Source organism: Dreissena polymorpha, chromosome 9, assembly GCF_020536995.1.
Source record: "Dreissena polymorpha isolate Duluth1 chromosome 9, UMN_Dpol_1.0, whole genome shotgun sequence".
In the NCBI taxonomy this organism is placed as follows: Eukaryota; Metazoa; Mollusca; class Bivalvia; order Myida; family Dreissenidae; genus Dreissena; species Dreissena polymorpha.
Window position 1 is genome coordinate 60532369 of NC_068363.1, and position 22576 is coordinate 60554944.

The 22576-nt window shown below is 35.0% G+C and overlaps 1 protein-coding gene and 2 long non-coding RNA genes across 6 annotated transcripts in view; 2 read left to right on the forward strand and 1 right to left on the reverse strand.

The window, feature by feature from the left end:
• Positions 1-9: 9 nt before the first annotated feature.
• LOC127846379 (katanin p80 WD40 repeat-containing subunit B1-like) overlaps positions 10-22576 on the forward strand; it is a 45745-nt gene continuing 23178 nt past the window's right edge. For both annotated transcript variants that reach the window (XM_052377585.1, XM_052377586.1), the window contains exons 1-2: positions 10-183; positions 13562-13692. In XM_052377585.1, coding sequence (XP_052233545.1) covers positions 153-183; positions 13562-13692 — 162 coding nt within the window. In that variant the 5' untranslated portion in view covers positions 10-152. The remainder of the gene's footprint in view (positions 184-13561; positions 13693-22576) is intronic.
• Positions 4742-8984, forward strand: LOC127846384 (uncharacterized). Of its 3 annotated transcripts, none has more exons than XR_008033487.1 (4): positions 4742-5123; positions 6456-6536; positions 6960-7093; positions 7652-8984. It is a non-coding gene; the product is annotated as an uncharacterized LOC127846384 (long non-coding RNA). The 3 variants fall into 3 exon arrangements; XR_008033486.1 differs by lacking the exon at positions 4742-5123 and adding an exon at positions 5236-5279; XR_008033485.1 differs by lacking the exon at positions 4742-5123 and adding an exon at positions 5286-5610.
• LOC127846385 (uncharacterized) lies at positions 9710-12309 on the reverse strand. The gene is made up of 3 exons (XR_008033488.1): positions 11902-12309; positions 10781-10914; positions 9710-10033 (listed from the first exon to the last, which is right to left on the reverse strand). It is a non-coding gene; the product is annotated as an uncharacterized LOC127846385 (long non-coding RNA).

A 22576-nucleotide genomic window follows, 5' to 3' on the forward strand; every position in this document is an offset into this window, starting at 1 on the left:
AATTAAATGCGTCTTAACAGAATACGAAGAAATATGGACGAAAGTGAAGTCATGGACTCAAAATAAACCGTTCAGAAGTTGTATAAATTCGTTACAATAATGAATATGTATTTAAGACATTAACTAAATTGTTTGAATATTCGAGTTGAACTATGGCTCAAACAAAAAGAGCATGGAAACTTCGTAAGTCAATGTTTCGTTAAGTTTTATTTATGAGCACAAGATCACATTCTTTATCGTAAAGAATTTGTCCATATAAACGTACTCCCAGAGCCTTTGATAATTTGTTCTATGGCGGTTCTGGGAGACCATATGCACCCCTTCATAAACACAATCGCAGTTTTGCGCACAGATTTCGTGTGGATCTCTAAATTGACGTCGTTCTTTACCAATTAAGGAAAGCGATAAATTAACTTCAAAAACACGTACAATTTACCCAGTGTTCTGCCGTGGATGCGCCCTTGCGTCATTGGCACAAAAATAAAAGATTTGTCCCCTACCGTTTTCTGTATATGGGTCCGCAGGCGCACATGAAATAGGAATAACAACTAATTGATTCAATTTGTAAGTCGGTAAAGTAATGAAGTGAATGTGTAACTAGAACGAATTATTTAATTGGACGTGACGTCATTTTGCAGCCAATGGGTAATTTACTTTAATAACACTTTATTGCAATGGTAAGTTGAAATTATAACAACCAATCAGCTGATATCAAGGAAATTTTCACATCTATCAAAATGGTGGAAAGTGACCGGCCGAAGAAAACAAAATCCATTTGAGTTTTTTTCCTCCGGCAAATTACATTAGAAAATATGACGATAATAATAAGAACAACCCAACAGAGTCTTCCCAAGTCCCAACATCGTTTAGCAATGACAAAAAGTCTGCTCCTAAACTTACATTCCAAGCAAATTGTCTTCGAAAATTGTCTTAGTCATTTTTTGACAACAACAAAATGACATGCAGTTTGTGCATTAAGCACAAAAAAGAAAACGCCTTTACAATCGGTAATTCTAATTATCAAACAAGTTCTTTGACACGCAATGCTGATTCCAATGACCATAAATCTGTTCAAGTTTTGTAAATATAATGACAATTGTTTGACAGTTTTAAAAAGTTTTTTTTAAGTTTTTAAAGTTTGAATTAGAATGTTACATCCTGTGGACTGGCTTTAAGAAGAAATCAAGCAAATTAAAGAGTGCTAGTAGAAGGTAATTTGTTTCTGAAAATTTGATTCTGCTACAAATATATTTCTGTGTCCCCAGATTTTTCCTTTTTGTCCCCACTTGTTTAACCCTAAAGGGTCCTTGTAATCAGTAAAGATTCACTGCAGAACACTATTTACCTGAATGGCAGCCTACGGACGTAATCCTTTGCATGCAACCTAAAAATCATGACGATATTTCACCACACTCTTCTTGCTTACATTTTCATTTTGAAATTTCGAACAGTGTACTTATTAGACGACTGTCAAAATCGTTTTCGACTTTGTGACATCAAATATCACGATGTGCAAAAGATGGTGTACTGCGACCTAACCAATAGCAACACTATAAAAATGGACCCCAGAGTGACCCATCAAACTACCGCCCTATAACTTTGACTTGTATTCTTTGTAAACTTCAATTAAAGGAGTATAATCAGAGAGGCACATTGTTTTGAGTAATAAAGTAATTTGTTTAAATTCATGGTCTTCCTGTCTTCCAAGACTCAACAAATTTACGAAGGGGGGGGGGGCGCTCATCCTCGTATTTTTCCAACTAACTCACAGGCATTTGCAAATCGTCATCTGCAACCCCTTTTAGATTTTCGGGCTTTGAGAAATTCAAAAACTTCTACATTATTGATATTTGCTTATTTACCACAAATTTACTTAATTCAAAGGAAGGAAAATGAAAACGAATTCACCCTGGTTATTAATCCCCGTTTAACTCTGTGCGTGTTCCTCGATAGTGTTGATAACTGCAAGCTGTTGCTTTGTTTAACTTTATTCCGTATTCCGCCGTATTTCGCAGATGTTTTTTTTATTTCTTGGGAAAACCCGAAAATATTTGTGTTAAGAATTTCGATCGGCTCTTGACTTTTTGTGTCGGACATGTATGTCCGTAGGTCCAACAGAGTTTCGGGAAGTCTGATATCATAGCATCTAACATCTCTGCTCATTTTACCAGATACAATATATTACATGATCTCCAACATGGCTTTAAGGAGCGCCGTTCCTGCGAAACGCAACTCGTCCAACTGGTAGATGACCTTGCGAGAACCCTTGTTGCAGGCCAGCAGTCAGATCTTATTCTTCTGGACTTTAGCAAAGCTTTTGATAAAGTCAGCCATTCTAAACTCCTCTATAAACTTCACAAACATGGTATCAGAGGCTGTACTCGTGACTGGGTCCGTTCTTTCTGAATAGGTCGAACTCAAGTCGTCGTACTGGAGGGCGAGAAATCTGATGAAGTTCCAGTGACATCTGGTGTGCCCTAAGGCTCTGTCCTAGGCTCCCTCTTATTTCTCCTCTACATAAACAACCTACCTGTACCAGATCATGTAAGATCCCAAGTCCATCTCTTCGCTGATGACACTGCTGTGTACCTCATGATCAACAACCTAAATGATTGCAACCAATTACAGCTGATCTTAATACCTTGGAACAATGGGAAACCAAATGGGAAATGCAGTTTAACCCCAGTAAATGCCAAGTCCCTAATATAACTTGAAACAAACATACAAACAAACATAATTATATATTACATGGCCATATCCTTGAAACGGTACCAAGTGCAAAATACTTAGGAGTAGACTTTTATTGTACAATATTGTATAAATCTCTTTCTTGCACTGACAGCGCGATCTGTTAATAATACCTGAAAGCGGAGTTCAACAGTATCCGAAGATAGATAGATTAGTGTTTTTCCCAGGAGGGCAAAGGGGCATGGCGCATTACTTTCAAAAAGGGCATTTTAGCGTGCAGTTTAGGCAAAAAAGGGGAAAAACGTTCCGTGAATACCTGAATTAGAAAGAAACATGTAATCGCATCAGAGGCAGTTGCGGGGAAAAAAAATATAAAAAAGCACATTTAATGGTAATTGATGAATTTAACTAACTTTGATTTATATTAATATATTTACCTTGCAATGTACATTGAAGTAGCATGTTATTTCAATACACTGTACAGCACGACAAACATAATAAAGCAATATATGCATATGAATCTGATTATACACAGATGCATTAACATATAAATGAAACCATGTTTGTCTTATCCCATTTTCTAACGATAATCTTCTCAGATGTTTAACATTGCGAGTAAACTGATCGCTAACAATATGCAAACACTCGTTTCCGTGACATACAATGATACATCCACTGAGCAGATTACAAATAAATATGTTGTTGCTTTCTAAAACATTTTTATGCATGGTTGATGATCACAGACATTTCATTAATTCCTTCTTAATGTATGATCTCCATCGTAAATTTGATCGTTTACGAAATTATTTGCCATTTTTGCCGAGTCACAATTTAATTCCGTATGTCCGCCATCTTGTAAAAATAATGTAAGCGACATGTGCGCATAGCAAAGTAAAATCGTACAATACGTCCGCCTTATACGCAATTTGCATTTTGTTTAATTAGTATAAGTCTCAGTAATTATTTCAATAAAGATGATAACGATAAAGAATTAATTTGCTTGTGTTTTTAAATGTAAATATGCGTAAAAATATACATTTTGATATAACTGAATTACAACTGTATGCATGAAATGCACAATTTCATCGAGGATAACATCGAGTTTTTCATCAAAAGTCTCTGAAGTAACAGTCCACGATTTTATCGTGGAGGAGTACACATCACCGACCGATAAGTGCGCTTGGTATAACATAGCCTCTGACATTATCGATTGATATTGACACTGGTTATTCACGCATGACTTATTCACAACCGCGCGAATCTTCACTGCCTTAGGGCCCTAATCTGATACTAGTCGGCTTAGAAGTTTGGTCAATGGGTAATTAAGATGTTATCAATAAGTGTGGAAAACAGCGGGTGCTCATGAAAGGGCAGGGCGGCGGCCTTTGGAAAGGGCAGCGTGGCGCTAAATGGCTTTAAAACGGCCTGGGAAAAACACTAGATAGATAGAGCGCTTTTTGTCAGCAACATTACAACAGTTCCCAATATGGTGGATAGAGCATTCAAAAGAATAAATAAACGCAATTATTTCTTGCTTTTATGGTACCATTTGCATGAGATTGTGCTTTAGACAGGTAAACATTGATAAGTTTTTGCAGTATCCTTAGCGTTTTCAGTAGTGATAAATTTTGCACCTGTGGACAAAAGACGGCCCTTACAACTCTCAGCAACCCTTTGGGTTATAAAGTTGAGAGTTCGATTATTGCAACTACTTTATAGGAATGCTAAATTGAGATTCAATCAAATACTGGTAATAACTTGGTTTACTTAAATGTGGAGCCTTCTTTTGTCATATACAAAACTGTTGTGACATATTGAATTGGATGACCTTTATTGGTTTAAGCTAACTTCTGGGTGTGTTCTGTACCAATCACAGAGACCTTTAAGAAAAATACTCTACATAATTATGCTATATGCTTGTTGAGTCTTGGGTAATTTTCATAAAGTAGTTAGATCACAAATATTTTATAAATCTATGACTATGAATTATGATAAACATAATTATTAACCTTGGTCTTTATGTTTTTTGTTTTTACGGCCCCGGATCCAATGATCAGGGAGCCGTTTCATCAACGATTTACGACTAGTTGTAAATTACGATTTACATAAATTACGATGTTTCAATGAAATCGCGTTTCATCAAGCAAATCGTAAATTAAAATTACATAAATTTCATACATAAATATACGACTGGGTAAGGGCACCCGTAAATTAACATAATGGCGGTCGTTTTTGTCATCCAAGATGGCAGGAGACGAACAATTACCAATGCCAAGGCTTTTAAGGGAGAGATTGTTCTCGAAAACCTAAGAGATGAGAACATTGCTTCGATATATCGTCTAAGTAAGGGCGGAATAGAGCGATTGTTGGTTTTGATCGGGGAAGACATAGCACCAACTTGCCGGCGAGCTCATCCCTTTCATTCCGTCGCTTAGGTATGTAAATAAGGCGAAGAAATCATTGATTTAAACAAGTATAATTATAATATTGTATTTATTTTCAAATAGCAAATAAGTAGCATTTAACCCAAAAACTTGAGAGTAGTTGCCCTTTGTTTACTTAGCATTTGACAACTCGGATTTTGCAAAATGGTTGAAGAATAAGTTATTGTTGTATCTTTTCTTAATAAAAGCATTCGATGATTACCGTTTTTAGTTTAAGCATTTATTGTTGTGTTTCTTTACAAATGACTTCATGTTAAACTCATTCTATTTTGTGTCGACGTGTACTTATCGATGACTTTAAGTGCAGACTGATTTACCCCACCCGCTAATGTTGAACTTGTAGTTGTTCTACTTCCAAATGTTATGACTGAACAATACTTTACCTCGAAATTGTTGATTATAACATCGTGATCATGAAAATGAATATGACATCATGATATTGTTTGTGTTTGCTATTTTTAAACAAGTTATTGTATTGGTGAGTTAAGTAGATGCTGAGTAATGGTACCTTATGTATTTAATAATTGTAGAAAAATCACCTTAATTGTTTCTATATTGTTCTCATTTGATTACAATGTTGTTCGATTGGTCATTGTCAGCTCGGATACTACTTACCTGTACCCCGGGTACTCTTTAAGTATACTTACATGTAGAGCTAACCCTGTTACAGTTAATATACTTTAATATAGCCGGAAATTTAATGCTAAATGGGTTGTTGTACGCTTAATTTTTTTAATTATGTTCACATTAATGTCATTTTTTTTCTCAAATAGTCTTTATATCATCGAAAATTATACTCAAAAAGCATATTGATGCAGTTTTTTCAAAAGCTAAGTTTAATTTAGATAAACAATATGGCTTTACATTTATCTGTAGTGCACTGTACCACACCGAATTTTGGGCAATAATACAACTCGGGTACAGTCTAATAAGGACCGGGTATGTTTAAGTATATTAACCTTACCCGAGGTACATGCAAGTATGCTTAATGATACCAGGGGTACATGTAAGTAGTACCCAAGCTGTGAATAACCAATCGAGCGTGAGTAAAGTAGATTGTACCTTATGTCTTTAATAATTGCAGAACAATTACCTTAATTATTTCTATATTGTTTCCATTTGATTACAATTTATTTATTTGTCAAATTCAATTCTGCAGTGCTATAAATATGCACCCCCCATCCAAAAAATTTATTTCGTGCATATTGATGGGGCTTTTTTATTTATTTACTCCTTTTCTGCATTCCTCCCTTTTGTGTTGGTAATGTGAACATGAAATGATGAGCACTTTCATGTTAATGAATAACTTTTATTTTTTTATAGATTTTGGCATATTGCCAAGGGAGATGTTTACTGAGGATTCCATGCCATTAATGTGCAGGCTGTTGCTGACGCCAGCATGAGGTAAATGTAAATACAGTATTATGATTCATTACCTTATCATTAAATTTGGTATAAAAGCAGATAAATACCATAAAAGGTTGAAATAAGCGTAATGCTTTTCATCTTTGACATCTAATAATCATTAGTTACGTACATGCGCAAAAATCATTAACTACCACAATAAGCACCATTAGCACTGTGTGATCAAGCTTTTGTTCTTTTATGTGTTAGCCAATGCAGCTATCAGTATTATCTTTAAATATTGTCTTAAGTTACATTATTTCATCTAGGTAAGGTAACTAAAATATAGTGATTTGATAATACTTAAGCTAGTTTTGTGAAAATTATTGAGATGCTTTCCTACCTTAATCTAACAATATTAACTGTGGACTGCTGTTTTATCAAAGACAAAGCAACTGCCCAATAAAATATTTCAATTTACAGCAATATCTGAGCACCAATGATGAGGGTCATCTGCTGGGAGATAGTGGGTATCCGTTAAGGACTAACCTGATGACCCCTTAACCTCATCCCTCCCATGCTGCGGAACAAGCCTACAATGACCATCTATGTAGAGGGTGGGTAGTAGAAAGGGCATTTGGAGTGTTGAAATCACGAGATTGGTAACATATTATATAGGTTGTGAAATATAAGTCTTATTAGTGCGAGATCAACTTACCACACAGTATTTAAATGAAGTATTAGTGCCAATCTCTTTCTGACAGTGTCTTAAATCAAACGTAACTTCTTAAGCTTGATAACGTACAACTTTAATAATCAAATTTTAGAATTTATATGTAAATTAACTTTTATAATAACTGAGGGTTGTTTGCATGTGTAAATATGATGTTTCATAACAAAATGTCCGTTTAAATAAACTGATGATTTATTCATTTTATTTTAAATCTTAAAAATTCATTTTGCTTATCCTCAGACTCTATGTATGAAATATTGTTTACAAGTGCATTTAAATGATATTGTGCATTAATAGTGAATACAGGCACAAATAAAGTGTTTTGTAGGCTATATATTATATATAATTTATATTGAAATTAAATTAATGTCAATGGTATCAGGACAATTTAGTCACTTAGACAAATGTCTATGTTAAAGAAATACTTTTGATATTTGTTTAGATATCTGCATGCCACTGGTGGATGTTGGCCTTTCAAGTCCAATAAGTGCTGTGAAATATCAACTGTGTACATGCCCCTGCATAACCTGTGTCTGGATTCAAACGTTCCACTGATAGAGGAATTGGTTGGAAATGTGATGGAACCGGAAGTTATGAACAACACACCAGTACATCGAGCAGCATGTGATAAGAGGCAGCAGATGATCAAACTGTTTCATAAAATGTGTTAAAAATTTATAGTTATAAATGTTATAAAGTGATAGATGGCTCGAGTCTTCTCTGAATAGGCAGAGCTACACTACTCAGCCAAATGGCGTAAAGTTGTGTCATAGCTGATTTGGAAGGATTGGTATTCCTGGTCATCTAGACACAATAGTTACAACAGCTGATGTTTGCATGTTTTATAATTGTGTATGCATAATTTGTCTAATATTTACTTCAAGGTTATAGGTTTGTGAAAGAAAAAAATGTCAATGTTCTGAGGACCAATAAAAAAAGTTATGTGTTAGGTATTACCAAGTGCTTGATTTAATATTTATTTTAAAGGGAACTTTTCCTAAATTTTGGCAGATATTCAAGTTTTTCATTAAACGCTTTTATATTGATACATGTAAACACTGGATCTAAAAAGCTCCAGTAAAAAAAGAATACAATTAAAGAAAGATAAAAAGTAACTCCTACAGGGCTCAAACCACTGACCCCTGAAGTAAAAGCCTCACACTAAGACCACTTGTCCGTCCATGTTGATACAATGAGTGATGTATTTTACACTTTATATAAGCAATCCTCATCGTGTCACAAAATATTACGACAACAACAGAACTCTACAAATTATTCAATCGTCGAGTGTTGCAGCAGATAGTTGCAACGCTTTAAAATTTTCAAGTTTTTAAATCGTCAAAAGTTGCATATAATGGATATTTTAGAGCATGGTAAATGTTCAGTATTACTGTTTCCTCACAAATATCATAACTACAACAAATGTTTGCGAATCTTAAACTTATTTTTTTTAATTTAGTCAATTTACCAAAACTGGAAAAGGTCCCTTGAATATTGAACAGTTATCTGAGCTCCAGAAAAGATCATATACTCAAGGTACTTTTCCCCATTAACAATTATTCAAGTGATATTTTACCCACTGACTTTCGCTCTAAAAGGTGTTCTCTGTAATGAACATTCTCAAAGCCACATTAAAACAAGGGCTGTTAGTAAAACATGCATGCCCCCCATTTGGGCTGTCAGTTGTAGTGGCAGTCATTGTGTGAATACGTTTTTTTGTCACTGTGAACTTGACCTTTGACTTAGTGACCTGAAAATCAATAGGAGTCATCTGCCAGACATGATCAATGTACCTACGAAGTTTCATAATCCTAGCTGTTGGCATTCTTGAGTTACCATCCGGAAACTATTTTACTATTTTGAGTCACCGTGACCTTGACATTTGACCTAGTGACCTGAAAATCAATAGGGGTCATCTGCAAGTCATGATCAATGTACCTATGAAGTTTCATGATCTTAGGCGTAAGCATTCTTAATTCATCATCTGGAAATCATTTTACTGTTTCAACTCACTGTGACCTTGACCTTTGACTTAGTGACCTGACAATCAATAGGGGTCATCTGCCAGTCATGATTAATCTACCTATGAAGTTTCATGATCCTATGTCCTAAGATTTCTTGAGTTATCTATCATCCGGAAACCATCTGGTGGCCAGACCGACCAAGCAAAACAATATACCCCCTCTTCTTTGAAGGGGGGCATAAAAAGTGGGCTTGTAAATGTAACGGTACTTTATAATAATAAGTGTGCTGTCTATAAATATGGATATTATTGTCATAAAAAAATAGAAGTTTTCCAATATATTAGATTGTTTCCGAATGTATTTACTAAACTTTACCCCTTTATGAGTCTCTGTTCAATTATTTAGTCATCTACCGTTAAAATGTTGTTTACCTGTGCATTTTTTTTGTATTTTTATTGAAATGTTTATGATAATAATGTTTATGGTATTTGATAACAGTTGCTATAACACTAGTTTTCAATGAATAAAACACAAAGAACATTCACAAATATTTATTATTAATCAGGAAGTAAAATATATTAACTGGGCATGGTATTATAATTCATATGACAATTTATATCTTACATGATAGTATGTGTAATAATAAGTTTCATGGACTCACTGAACACCATCATATGTAAAATCAATTAAAAGTTCCAGAAACAATTGAGCAATTTAGAATTTCATTTTTTTTAAAGAGAAACCAGTTCCTCATGATTATTGCTTATGTCCCTCTGAATGGCATATCTTTCCCTTGACGCCATCAACATCTCCTCCCGAGTTTTATTACGCTGACCTGTTGCTTCATTCTTCACATGTTGCTGCAAGCAGATAAATTTACTAGTTTATACATTTAACAGAACTAAATATTAAATACACAACATATGACACTATGGTCATAATAAGTTAGCATGACTACATGACCTGGTTTTGTTTCTGAAAGTTGGTTTTTGTATTGCAAAATTAACCTAGCTTTCTGAACTTAAACTCAACATTTGTGTGTGACACTAATGCTCTACATTCCAATTTCTTTTTTAAGTACATGGATGTCGAAAGAATTAAATAAAAAATACCTTGACACACAAGTTCATACCCTGGTAAATAGGTTACCGGTAATAAAGTTAAATGAAAAAATGCAGCAATACTTTATCCCCATAAAACAGAGTACAATGAAAAACAAGAGCACCGCATAACAGGTGTGAACGCTCGGCTACGGGTGCATTTTTTAAAATAAAAGCTTGTCAGAATTATTTTAAGGTCCTTCACCTTTGACCTAGTGACCCAAATATGGGTGAGGCGTGTAGAACTCGTCAAGGTGGAGCTGCATATGAAGTTTCAAAGTTATAGGTGGAAGCACTTTGATTTTATGGCCAAAGTTCAATACATTGACAAAATGTTAAGGACTGAGCATGACACGGACGACACGACACGCTGGCTATGACAATACCTTGGGTTTTCTCCGAAAACAGCCCAGCTTTATATTGAAAACATAAATTGTTACATTTTCATTGTAGGAAATAATTAGCAGTCAGCTTTACTATAATCTATAGAAAAAAATAAATAATTACTAGTTGTTGCTTCTGCCTTCAGTTTTATGTTTTAATGTAGCTGAGTGACACAACTTCTGTTTGAGTTTTGTCAACCGTGTTCTCTGTCCATTCAATTTTGGTCCTTCAGCCAGTAATAACATTATTTTTCTTTTCTGGAAAAACAAAGAAATGAAAACTGCATTTGTGATCTTTACATGTAACACAGTTTTGCAGAGAAAGCAATATAAATCAATGTTGATTATTTACATCTTGTGAATCAACACTATAATAAATTATTGTGGACAATGATATTTATTTAATGCTTTCCGTTGGTTTATAGAGAAATATCGGTGGATTAAAACGGATAATTTCACTATTTCAAACAATGAAAAATATCAGTGAGAATTATCGATTATTTTCATTGCTTAATGTGAAATGACGTCATTTATTTGACAAAATGACGACATAATCCCAACGACATTCTTAAGTAAAACTCTTTAACAGTGTATATAAACAGCGAAAAAAGCATAAAATAAAAAGAAAATTTGTTGGATTCGGTGAAATATTGATTTTAATTCACTCGTTATCATAGAAAATATATATTTTCACTCGTGGCTGCGCCACTTGTGAAAATATCATTGTCTATGATCACTCGTGAATTAAAAACGATGATCCACCGAATCCAACAAATATCCCCTATATAATAGACAAACAAATAGCATTCTCAATGATATGACATTTGTGATTACTAAACATGTTGTGTCATGTGAATCTAATACCTTATTGAAATAAAATATTTGATAATTGAACACAAAAATGCTGACATGACAAACTTTCAATCCATGATGTCTTGTTATTGTCAGCCTGAATTCCGATTGGTCTCTATTAAATTATATTATTAAACTGTTAATTGATCTACACCACAGTCACATTTCTGCATAGAAATAACAAAACAATTAATCTTACCAATACATTTTTATTCATGGATAAAGAAAATAAGCAAAAAATCTTCATTCTTGTCAATATCAATTGCCGCCTTAGAGTCTTTTGATGATTTTTGCTTTGGCAGACACTTGGCTGAAATAATTTGTGTTCAGATTTATCTTGAACGCGAATTATTTCAGCTGTCTTCATTCATAACCAACAAGTTCTCAACTCACATTTCAACCGTCTCCATCCAAAATAACTTCTTTTTGCGTTTAGTAATGGAAGGAGAGTGTCGGCCAAACAGCAATCGGTAGCCTTCCACACCGGTCTACACGTCGTTTTCCAGTGTTTGTTTTTGTTTCGATTCACAACTAGCATTGTTTTTGTTAGTCCAAATAATTAGACGTAATTCGACCTCATATTTATAGGAGTATGTTTTTTTGTGCGATGTTTGTCTTAGCTGACAGAACGCGCGAAAATTACGTCATGCAATTTTTCAGACTGTGTCACTTTTTTTTTCGGTTACAAAATACGTATATTTAAGTAGTCGTATTTTATGTATGTTGCATTTACGATTTCGTTGATGAAACGGAGTTTATGTTAAATCGTAAACGACTACATTAATCTCGATACATAATTTACGATCGTATAAAAATACGTAATTATTGATGAAACGGCCCCCAGGGGTATATTGTTTTTGGCCTGTCTGTCAGTCATTCATTCATTCATTGTGTGTGTCCCAAAACTTTAATCTTGGTCATAACTTTTGCAATATTGAAGATAGCAACTTGATATTTGGCATGCATGTGTATTTATGGAGCTGCACATTTTGAGTGGTGAAAGGTCAAGGTCATCCTTCAAGGTCAAAGGTCAAATATATGGCTTCAAAGCGGCGCAATAGGGGGCATTGTATTTCTGACAAACACATGATCTCTTGTTATCATATGTTTATTGTTTCTTAACTTATAATAATAAATAATTGATTGTCTTAATAGTTTAAACGCTATCGTGAAAATGTTTGTTTAGCCATGTATTCTGGTTGGCTATTAAAATTTCAAGATTTGCATACTATAAATAGTCTTAAAACCGACGTTGCAGAGGAGGTTAATTCTTGTGAAAAAAATGTCAACAGACGATGTATACTCGCCATTCAAAATAGTTTCGGTAAAACAATTAAAAATTGATAATTTTCAGTGTTAATTGTCACTGTTTGAAACAGTGAATTATCAGCTTTAATTCACTGATATTTCTCTATTGAATTTACAATGATATTTGACTTAAATGCACGGACATATTCAGAAAGTGAAGGAATTAAATGTAAAATTTCATTTTAATATGACTTTTTGTATTTGTAGTAGATTTGGGCTCAAAATCATGTTTTTAATAATTTTTGGATATTTAATCACAAAGAATCTGTTGATACTGGCAGAAAGAGATGTTTTCTTTCGAGTAGGTGACGCATGTGTGTTTAAGCATTTTTTTAAAATTAAGTTACTGATTAATTAAAAAAATCCCCGGATAACCTTTACCTAGAAGGTTTAAATTGTGTGCCACTTTCTCTTTTTATGCCCCGGATCGAATGATCAGGGGTATATTGTTTTTGGTCTATCTGTCTGTCATTCTGTCCCAAAACTTTAACCTTGGTTAAAGTTTTGCGATAACGTTTGCAATATTGAAGATAGCAACTTGATATTTGGCATGAATGTGTATCTCATGGAGCTGCACATTTTGAGTGGTGAAAGGTCAAGGTCATCCTTCGAGGTCAAAAGTCAAATATATGGCTTCAAACGGCGCAGTAGGGGGCATTGTGTTTCACAAACACAGCTCTTGCTTCTCATATTCCTTATCTGGTTTGTTTGTAATATCAAACATAAAGAATTCTTTCATTTTCAGAGGAGTTTGTAGCCCATGGAGGTAATGTGAACTGTCTGGCTATGGGCCACAAGACTGGCCGGGTGATGGTCACTGGTGGTGAGGACAGAAAGGTCAACCTGTGGACAGCAGGCAAACCCAACTGCATAATGGTAGGCCAGTAATGTATTTGGGACCTGCTCTGTGAAAAGGAGGTTTAATGCAAGTGGGTAAAGTGTCGTCCCAGATTAGCCTGTGCAGTCTGCACAGGCTAATCTGGGCCAACACTTTACGGCTAAACTGGATTTTTGCTAAGAAGCTTTCTTTAAACAAAAAAAATCTTACAAAGGAAAGACACTTTAAGCACATGCATTAAACCCCCTTCTTACAGAGCACAGCCCATTTCTATGCTTCAGTAAGACAGCTTGCAAACATGATTGCATCGTGTGGTATGAACGAAGAAAAGTCTGATTTATGTCACATTACTAAGCAATCATCATTTAAGTCATACATGTAGGACTAAATTACATAGTGTTTTGCATAGGACTAAGGATATTCCAACTAATAATGAGAGGACAAGTTTTTGAATGGTTGTGTAAAAATTAAATTTTCTATGGAAATGTTCAAATGTTGCTAACAAAATAATGCATTAACATATAGACAGAACAACCCAATCCTGGAGACTTTGAATCCTTGTTGGTAAGTAGCATGAATTGCAGCAGACATATTAACAAGAATAACATTGGTACTTTTGGTGTATAACCACATTAGACAGGTTAATAAATAACTGTCAGTTATTCTTGACATTGAAAATGAGGACAGTCGGACACAGGAACAATAAGAAACAGTGCTTAATTAATACGAGTTTTGAATTTATAACCAGAGAAATGCCAAAAGCTGTGTATATGTTGTATATAAAATTGAAAATATCAAGTCGCTTGACTCTGTTAATTTTGTTATAAAAATAGTCAATTTATTACCATCTTGAATTATCTAAAAAATATAACAAAATGTGTGTGAATTATTTCTTCATCTTAATGCTTTTGGGCTTCAACAACATACCATATATATTATTATAATATATTATACAATTGCACCTATTCAATATTAGTTATTACAATCAGTGTATATTTGTTTTGTTGCATGTGTGTATTCATAAGCTTTTAGACAAAAAAATCCTGAAAATAAAGATTCTAGTGCTACTTGTGATAAATCCTATTTAGCTTATTAAAATTAAAATAAAAAAGAGATGCATATCATATGTCCATAGTATTTTACTGCTGTTGCCTCAATTGTTTTTTTTACATTTGATATGTATTTATAAACAAAGTATCTATACAAGTCTTGAACATTAACTTTTATCGTTAATTAGGTTATGTCAAGTTAGTGTTTCGTGACAATGTTTTTCAGCATCTGGTCCCAGAATTTCTGTATTCTGGCATTAAACACTGGTTCAAGCCCCACCAGACCTTTCTTGGAGCAAGTTAATAACTTGATTTCACTTTATTGGTTGTCTGCATTTTTAGCTCACCTGAGCACAACGTATAGTGAAACCTTGTTAACACTCTAGAAATAAGATTTAGAGCTCAATCTTCATGGAACTTGGTCCGAAGATTTGTTGTATTGATTGCTTGGCTGTGTTCGAAAATGGTTACGGTTTGTTGAAAAACATGGCCGCCAGGGTAGCAGCAGTTTTCATAATATGACTATATTAAAACCGTGTTAACACTCTAGTTGTAAAGCGGATGTTGGTGCACAATGATGATGATGATGATGATGATGATGATGATGATGATGATGATGATGATGATGATGATGATGATGATGATGATGGTGATGATGATGATAATGATGATGATTATGATGATACTGGTAATGGATTCAGAAACATTAACCACAACCCAAATATCTAATTATAATTATTGCATTACTCAAATTAATTATTGCCAATACTTATGATTGTTATCTATATCTTTGCAGAAAATTAACATAGTGGTAAAACCAATAAAACAACAAGAAGTGTTACATATGAATCTTATTTGACTTTTCATTCACTTATCCTAGGCTACTCTCTATCAAACTCATTTATACCTGTGCTTGCATTGTTGCCAGGTGGTAATTGTGTAACACTCCTGGAAATTGACCCCAATTAACTGCCCACTTTCATCAAAGACCTTTGTGTTGATGTCAGATGGAAACCATGCATTAGATAGATAAGACATTACAACTTGAAATGTTTTACCCCTGCAATTTTCAGTTAGTCAGTAGTTTGTGTGTGATTATGAAAGATTTGTGATTTTAGCAGGTTTTATTGTTGTTATGCCCCCCTTCGAAGAAGAGGGGGTATATTGCTTTGCTCATGTCGGTCTGTCGGTCGGTCCGTCCACCAGGTGGTTGTCAGACGATAACTCAAGAACGCTTGGGCCTAGGATCATGAAACTTCATAGGTACATTGATCATGACTTGCAGATGACCCCTATTGATTTTGAGGTCACTAGGTCAAAGGTCAAGGTCGCGGTGACCCGAAATAGTAAAATGGTTTCCGGATGATAACTCAAGAACGCATACGCCTAGGATCATGAAACTTCATGGGTAGATTGATCATGACTCGCAGATGATCCCTATTGATTTTGAGGTCACTAGGTCAAAGGTCAAGGTCACGGTGACCCGAAATAGTAAAATGGTTTCCGGATGATAACTCAAGAACGCATACGCCTAGGATCATGAAACTTCATGGGTAGATTGATCATGACTCGCAGATGACCCCTATTGATTTTGAGGTCAAAGGTCAAGGTCACGGTGACCCGAAATAGTAAAATGGTTTCCGGATGATAACTCAAGAACGCATACGCCTAGGATCATGAAACTTCATGGGTAGATTGAGCATGACTCGCAGATGACCCCTATAAATTTTGAGGTCACTAGGTCAAAGGTCAAGGTCACGGTGACCCGAAATAGTAAAATGGTTTCCGGATGATAACTCAAGAACGCATACGCCTAGGATCATGAAACTTCATGGGTAGATTGATCATGACTTGCAGATGACCCCTATTGATTTTGAGGTAACTAGGTCAAAGGTCAAGGTCACGGTGACCCGAAATAGTAAAATGGTTTTCGGATGATAACTCAAGAACGCATACGCCTAGGATCATGAAACTTCATAGGTAGATTGATCATGACTTGCAGATGACCCCTATTGATTTTGAGGTCACAAGGTCAAAGGTCAAGGTCACGGTGACCCGAAATAGTAAAATGATTTTTGGATGATAACTCAAGAACGCTTTTGCCTAGGATCATTACACTTCATTGGTACATTGATCGTGACTCGTAGATGACCCCTATTGATTTTAAGGTCACTAGTTTCAATTAGAAATATCAATGCAAGGTGAGTCCTAAAATTGTTCCAGTTGTTTAAAAACACTTTGTCAAAAATGTGAACAATTTGGTAGTAAAAAAAACAACAACTTATCACATCTTTTAAGAAGCACAAACAGCTGTTTAAAGAAAAGTTGATTTGCATTTGTTTTTGCAAAAATAATGTAGTTATGCTACAGATTTTTTGTGCATTTAAATTACAAATAGTTTGATAGTTGTTTTGATATGATACATTTTCAAATGTCTTGTGTGTGTTTACTTCTATATTTGCACACATTTATAACTATAAGAAAGATCAAGTGATGTTTTGTTCTGTAAAAGAAGATCAATATTGAATTTCTAGTAGCTGTACATATTCTCATACTCATTTACTTTTGTATAACTGACTTTGATATATGATAACAATTCAACCTATTTTATTTAATTGTGCAAAAACTATTTTACAAAAACACAATCTCATTAACAAATAAAGTTGTTTTCAGTATCTAAAAGTGTTCTTGCTAAACAGATTGTAAACAGTCATCCCCTATAAGATGCTATGATGCTTATCTCATGATCTCAAATTTGGACAACAATTTGTTGAAAAATGTACTTCCATTTTCTTTTGCTGATGCTCATTATTAAATTGTGCCTCATATTACTTTTATCCAAAATAATAAATTTGTCGCCACGGGTAACAAATGTCTATTTTAAAAAAATTAAACACACACACACAAAACTACTGATAGCGCATATATGTATATATCTGCCGAAACAGCAAACCTTTTCTTTTCACAAAACAACGTTAACAACCCTTGTTTCCTGGATACGACGGTTGAGTTCAAAAATGGTTTTGATCCATCTAGTAACATGATCGCCAAGGGGGGGGGTCATTTTCCTTATACACGTATTTATATACTGAAAAAGCCTGTGAACACTCTTAAAAGTCACATTTTTTGGACAATCATCATGAAACTTGGTCAAAACATTGGTTTTATTGATATGTTGGATGAGTTTGAAAATGGTCGTGATCAGTGGAAAAACATTGCCATCCGGGGGATGGGGCAGTTTTCTCTATATGATTGTAAGAAGCATTTTCCTTATACAGTACAGCCAACGCGGCACAAACATAATCCGCGGCTACGCCACGGCCAGATTATTAGTACGCGGCGGCCGAATCGTGTGTTCACGCGGCGTATCGCCGTGGCACTCGGCATCGATCCGCGCAACGGCGCCGAGTCTGTATTAACTTCGCGTACTTTTGCAGAGTAAATCCGCCGCATACATACGCGGAGGATCAAGTGAAAAGATATCCACCTACATGTCCATACATGTATGTGTAGCGTAGAATTAATTACGCGCAACTGTTAATGTTTCGTGCGATTATCATTATTAAATTTGTAATCCGAAACACACTTCCGAATTTAAATGCTAACGCGACCTTTGGCAAATTCTAATGTCAAATAAACAGTGCTAAAATATCCTTTGTTTCATAAAAAGCGCGCGAAAGTTCTGCAGACATGTAGAACGTCGTTTGGAAAGTTTGGGTGTATTTTGTGTTGTATAAATACATGAACATCACGTCAGGCGTAAATCGCGTGTTCAGTGGGAAAAAAACGCCCCGATTAGACGTTATTTCATCAGCTCTATAAATAGTAACAAATGCCAAAATGTGTTTGATACTTAAGGAAATATCGAGAATGTTTGTGTAAAGTAAATATTTACCAGCATTTGCTTTAAAACTGGAATATACGGGATTATCGGGTAATTAGTAGCGATATTAACTGTATAATATGAACAAAATGAAAGGTGTTTATATACGCATATTCAAACAATAGTTATAATAAGCTGATAAGTAACAAAACAACAAATACGTCGTCACCGTCTAGATTATTGATGTGGCTTCAAACTGCTAATTTTCTCAGCTTAAATATAATAGCAAAATCAACATGCAATTAATTTATAAATCCACCATATGCAGGAGCCTTGACCACTTGTATATGCGAAAACATAATTATGTGACCTTGTTTATGTGTGAAATACATACACTACGGGCGGGAAACAAACTTAATTGGCTAGACACATTAACTATGCTTACATGTATATGCTAATACAATCCGCGCACAATAAATTTATTATGATTTAAACTATTATTATAATTGTTCTTTCAAAATTTGTTAACTACATGTACATAATAATTTTAAAAAGATTTTTTATTTCATGATGCCCATCGACTCGGCATCATTTTGCGGATCGCGGCATGCCTCGGCGGACAGATGCGAAGTTTCGCTGCGAAATGCGACTTGGCGCCGCATACTGACGCGGCTTCAACGACTGACGCGGCATCGACTCGTTTCGCCTTGCCGCCGCGGATCGCGAAATACGATTGTTCTGCTTTGGCTGTACTGTATATGTATTTTAAAAAAATCTGGGTATTAAAAGCATGGCCGCCAGGGTGGGTGGGGTAATTTTCTATATAGGCATATTGTGAATACTTTGGAACACCTTATTTTTAAAGTCAGTCTTGTCATACTAATAACTTAAAATATTTGCTGAAGAGTTTTAATCTTTGTTTCTTTCCATCTAAGTCTCTCAGGTGAGCGACCTAGAGCCCTTTGGTGCCTCTTGTCTTTTAATATTCTCATTCTTTGAAATCAAAAGAAAGGGGTAAACAATACATCAGTAGTTTCAGCCAGATGGCAGATTTGTGTTTATTATTTGCGAGACATTAGTTGTTGTCGATTTTGTGGGTTGACCCTAAATTATTATGACTCATTTAATTTACAGAAACACATTTTTTGTTAGGTAGTTAAAATATATATAAAAAAAATGCATTTTTGTAACTTGGCCAGTGAAAGCAATAGATAAAAAAAATTGAAATAGCCTGATTGATAATGTTTAATTTAACCGGTGATCAAAAACAATGTTTAATTTTACCAGAATTAACCAGCAAGCTGCTAGTGGTTTCACACAACTTATCACTTTTTAGCTCACCTGAGCACAACATGCTCATGGTGAGCTTTTGTAATCCCTTTTTGTCCGTCGTGCGACGTCCGTCGTCAACATTTTGCCTTGTGAACACTCTAGAGGCCACATTTATTGTCTAATCTTCATGAAATTTGGTCAGAGCATTTGTCCCATTGATACCTCGACTGAGTTCGAAACTGGGTCATGCTGGGTCAAAAACTAGGTCACTAGGTAAAAAAAAAGAAAAACCTTGTGAACACTGTAGTAGTCACATTTGATGCCAAATCTTCATGTAACTTTGTCAAAATGTTTTTCTAAATGATATGTTGGTTGAGTTCAAAAATGGTTCCAGTCCGTTGAAAAACATGGCAGCCAGGGGGCGGTGCAGTATTCCTTATATGGCGATAGAGAAACCTTGTGAACACTCTAGAAGTCACAATTTTTGCCCAATCATCATGAAACTGGTCCAGATCGGTGAAAAAACATGGCCACCAGGGACGGGGCAGTTTTCCTTATATGGCTATAGTAAAACCTTGTGAACACTCTAGAAGCCACATTTATTGTCCAATCTTCATAAAATTTGGTCAGAAGATTGGTCTCAATGACATCTTGGATCAGTTCGAAAATGGTTACGTTTGCTTGAAAAACATGGCTGGCGGGGCATTTTTCCTTATATGGCTATAGTTAAATCTTGTTAACACTCTAGAGGCCACATTTATTTTCCGATCTTCATGAAACTTGGTCAGAAGATTCACCCCAATAAGATCTTTGACAAGTTCAAAAATGATGCCGGTTGGTTGAAAAACATGGCTGTCAGGGGGCGGGGCATTTTCCTTAAATGGCTATAGCAGGGGTCTAGCTAGGTTCAAAATTTAGGGAGAAGTCACTTCTCCCAAAGGCCAAAATAGGGAGAAGTGGCAACTTTTCGGGGAGAAATGGTACTTTTGCATCCAGGGGTCAAGCTTAGCTAAAAATTTCGGGAGATGTCACTTCTGTACAGTTGCGTCATAGGTCTTCATTTTACATGTATTTTGCGGCAAATTAAAGGAGAAGTATTTCCGTTCAGCTTTCAATCAACTCTTTACTTGTCTTATACCCCTTATTAAACCGTGCGAATTATCATTAATCAGAAACAACTCTTATTTCACACTTTGGGGGACAACATTTACAAATACAAACACACACTCACTTAAGTGTTCATTTTTGTTATTGATGTATTTAACTGAGTTTAAGTAATATATTTAACACTTAACATGCTATTTATGTGATGACTGATAAGCTATTTCAATAATAGAGGCTGAAATGGGTGATGGAATTCAAAAGGCTGCATTTCATTTATAATAAGAGATGTCAAGTGTATGAAACCTACATTTTTCTTATTTGTAATTGATTGTAAATTATTCTGGTACTTTTTATTATTTTTTTCCTGTACAGGTGTATCAAATAAAACTTCAATTTTAACTAAACCAGTAATATTCATAATCTTCTTACTTCCTTGTAAATTTTAAGAAAATCAAGATTTAATCGAATTTATATTGTGCTACAATTTTTTAAAATAAAAATTCATTTAAAGTCTCATTATAATACAGCACAGATTCCAAATCTTACCCGTAATGCCCTATATTTATTGCCAGTGTGCTAGGTTAACTCTTCCCATTTGATCATTCCTTTGTATTGTTTTAATGGGCCATTTAACTTTGCTGAAGTATAGTTATTGGTAGCCAGCACAAGGCAATTAATCAAGGCTTCACCTATGAACAATTTTAAGAACTCTAATAGCTCCGGACTGTGCATTTGAATGTTCAACTTTGCATGACCTGTAAATGGGGCAACTTCTGGCTGAGAATTCTCCTGTGTCCAATTCTCCACATCAAATTGATTTTAATGGTCAATGTGTGGCACAAACAAATAATTAAAAGGTGGAGAAGTTATGTCGCCTTCATGAAATTAATTAGCGACATAAATATTCCCTTGGCGAGCAAATCGCCCACTTCGCCCACTAGCGAGACCCCTGGCTATAGTAAAACCATGTTAACTCTAGAGGCCACATTTATTTTCCGATCTTCATGAAACTTGGTCAGAAGATTTGTCCCAATGATATTTTGGACAAGTTGGAAAGTGGTTCCAGTTGCTTGAAAAACATGACCACCAGTGGGCGGGGCATTTTTCCTTTTATAGACTTATGAATCTTCATGAAACTGACTCAGTATATTTGTTTAAATGATATCTTGGATGTGTATGAAAATGGTTCTTGTCTGTTGAAAAACGTGGCTGCCAGGGTGTTCACTAGTCATGAAAGTTGGTAAGAACATATTGTTCTAATGACATCTTGGGCTGCACAGAACAGGTCAGTTCCTTTAAATCTCAGGTGAGCGACTTTGGGCCTTTCAGGCCCTCTTGTTGGTGTTCTCTTACTGATATGTTATTTAAGAACACAACTTTGACGCAACTTTCCTTTATGTTTGTATCCCCTGCCAAAGGGGGAGGGTTATAGAATATGCGTTGTCGATCAGTCTGTTAGTCCGTCAGTCTGTCACAAACTTTTTAGGGCTATATTCTCAAAAACAATATAAGGTATCAACATGAGACTTCATAGGTGTATAGATATCAATGAGGAGAAGTGCCATACACAAGAACCATGACCCTACACTTATTTAATAAGAGTTATTGCCCTTTGTTTTTTATCCCCCAGATCCAATGATTGGGGGTATATTGTTTTTGGCCTGTCTGTCAGTG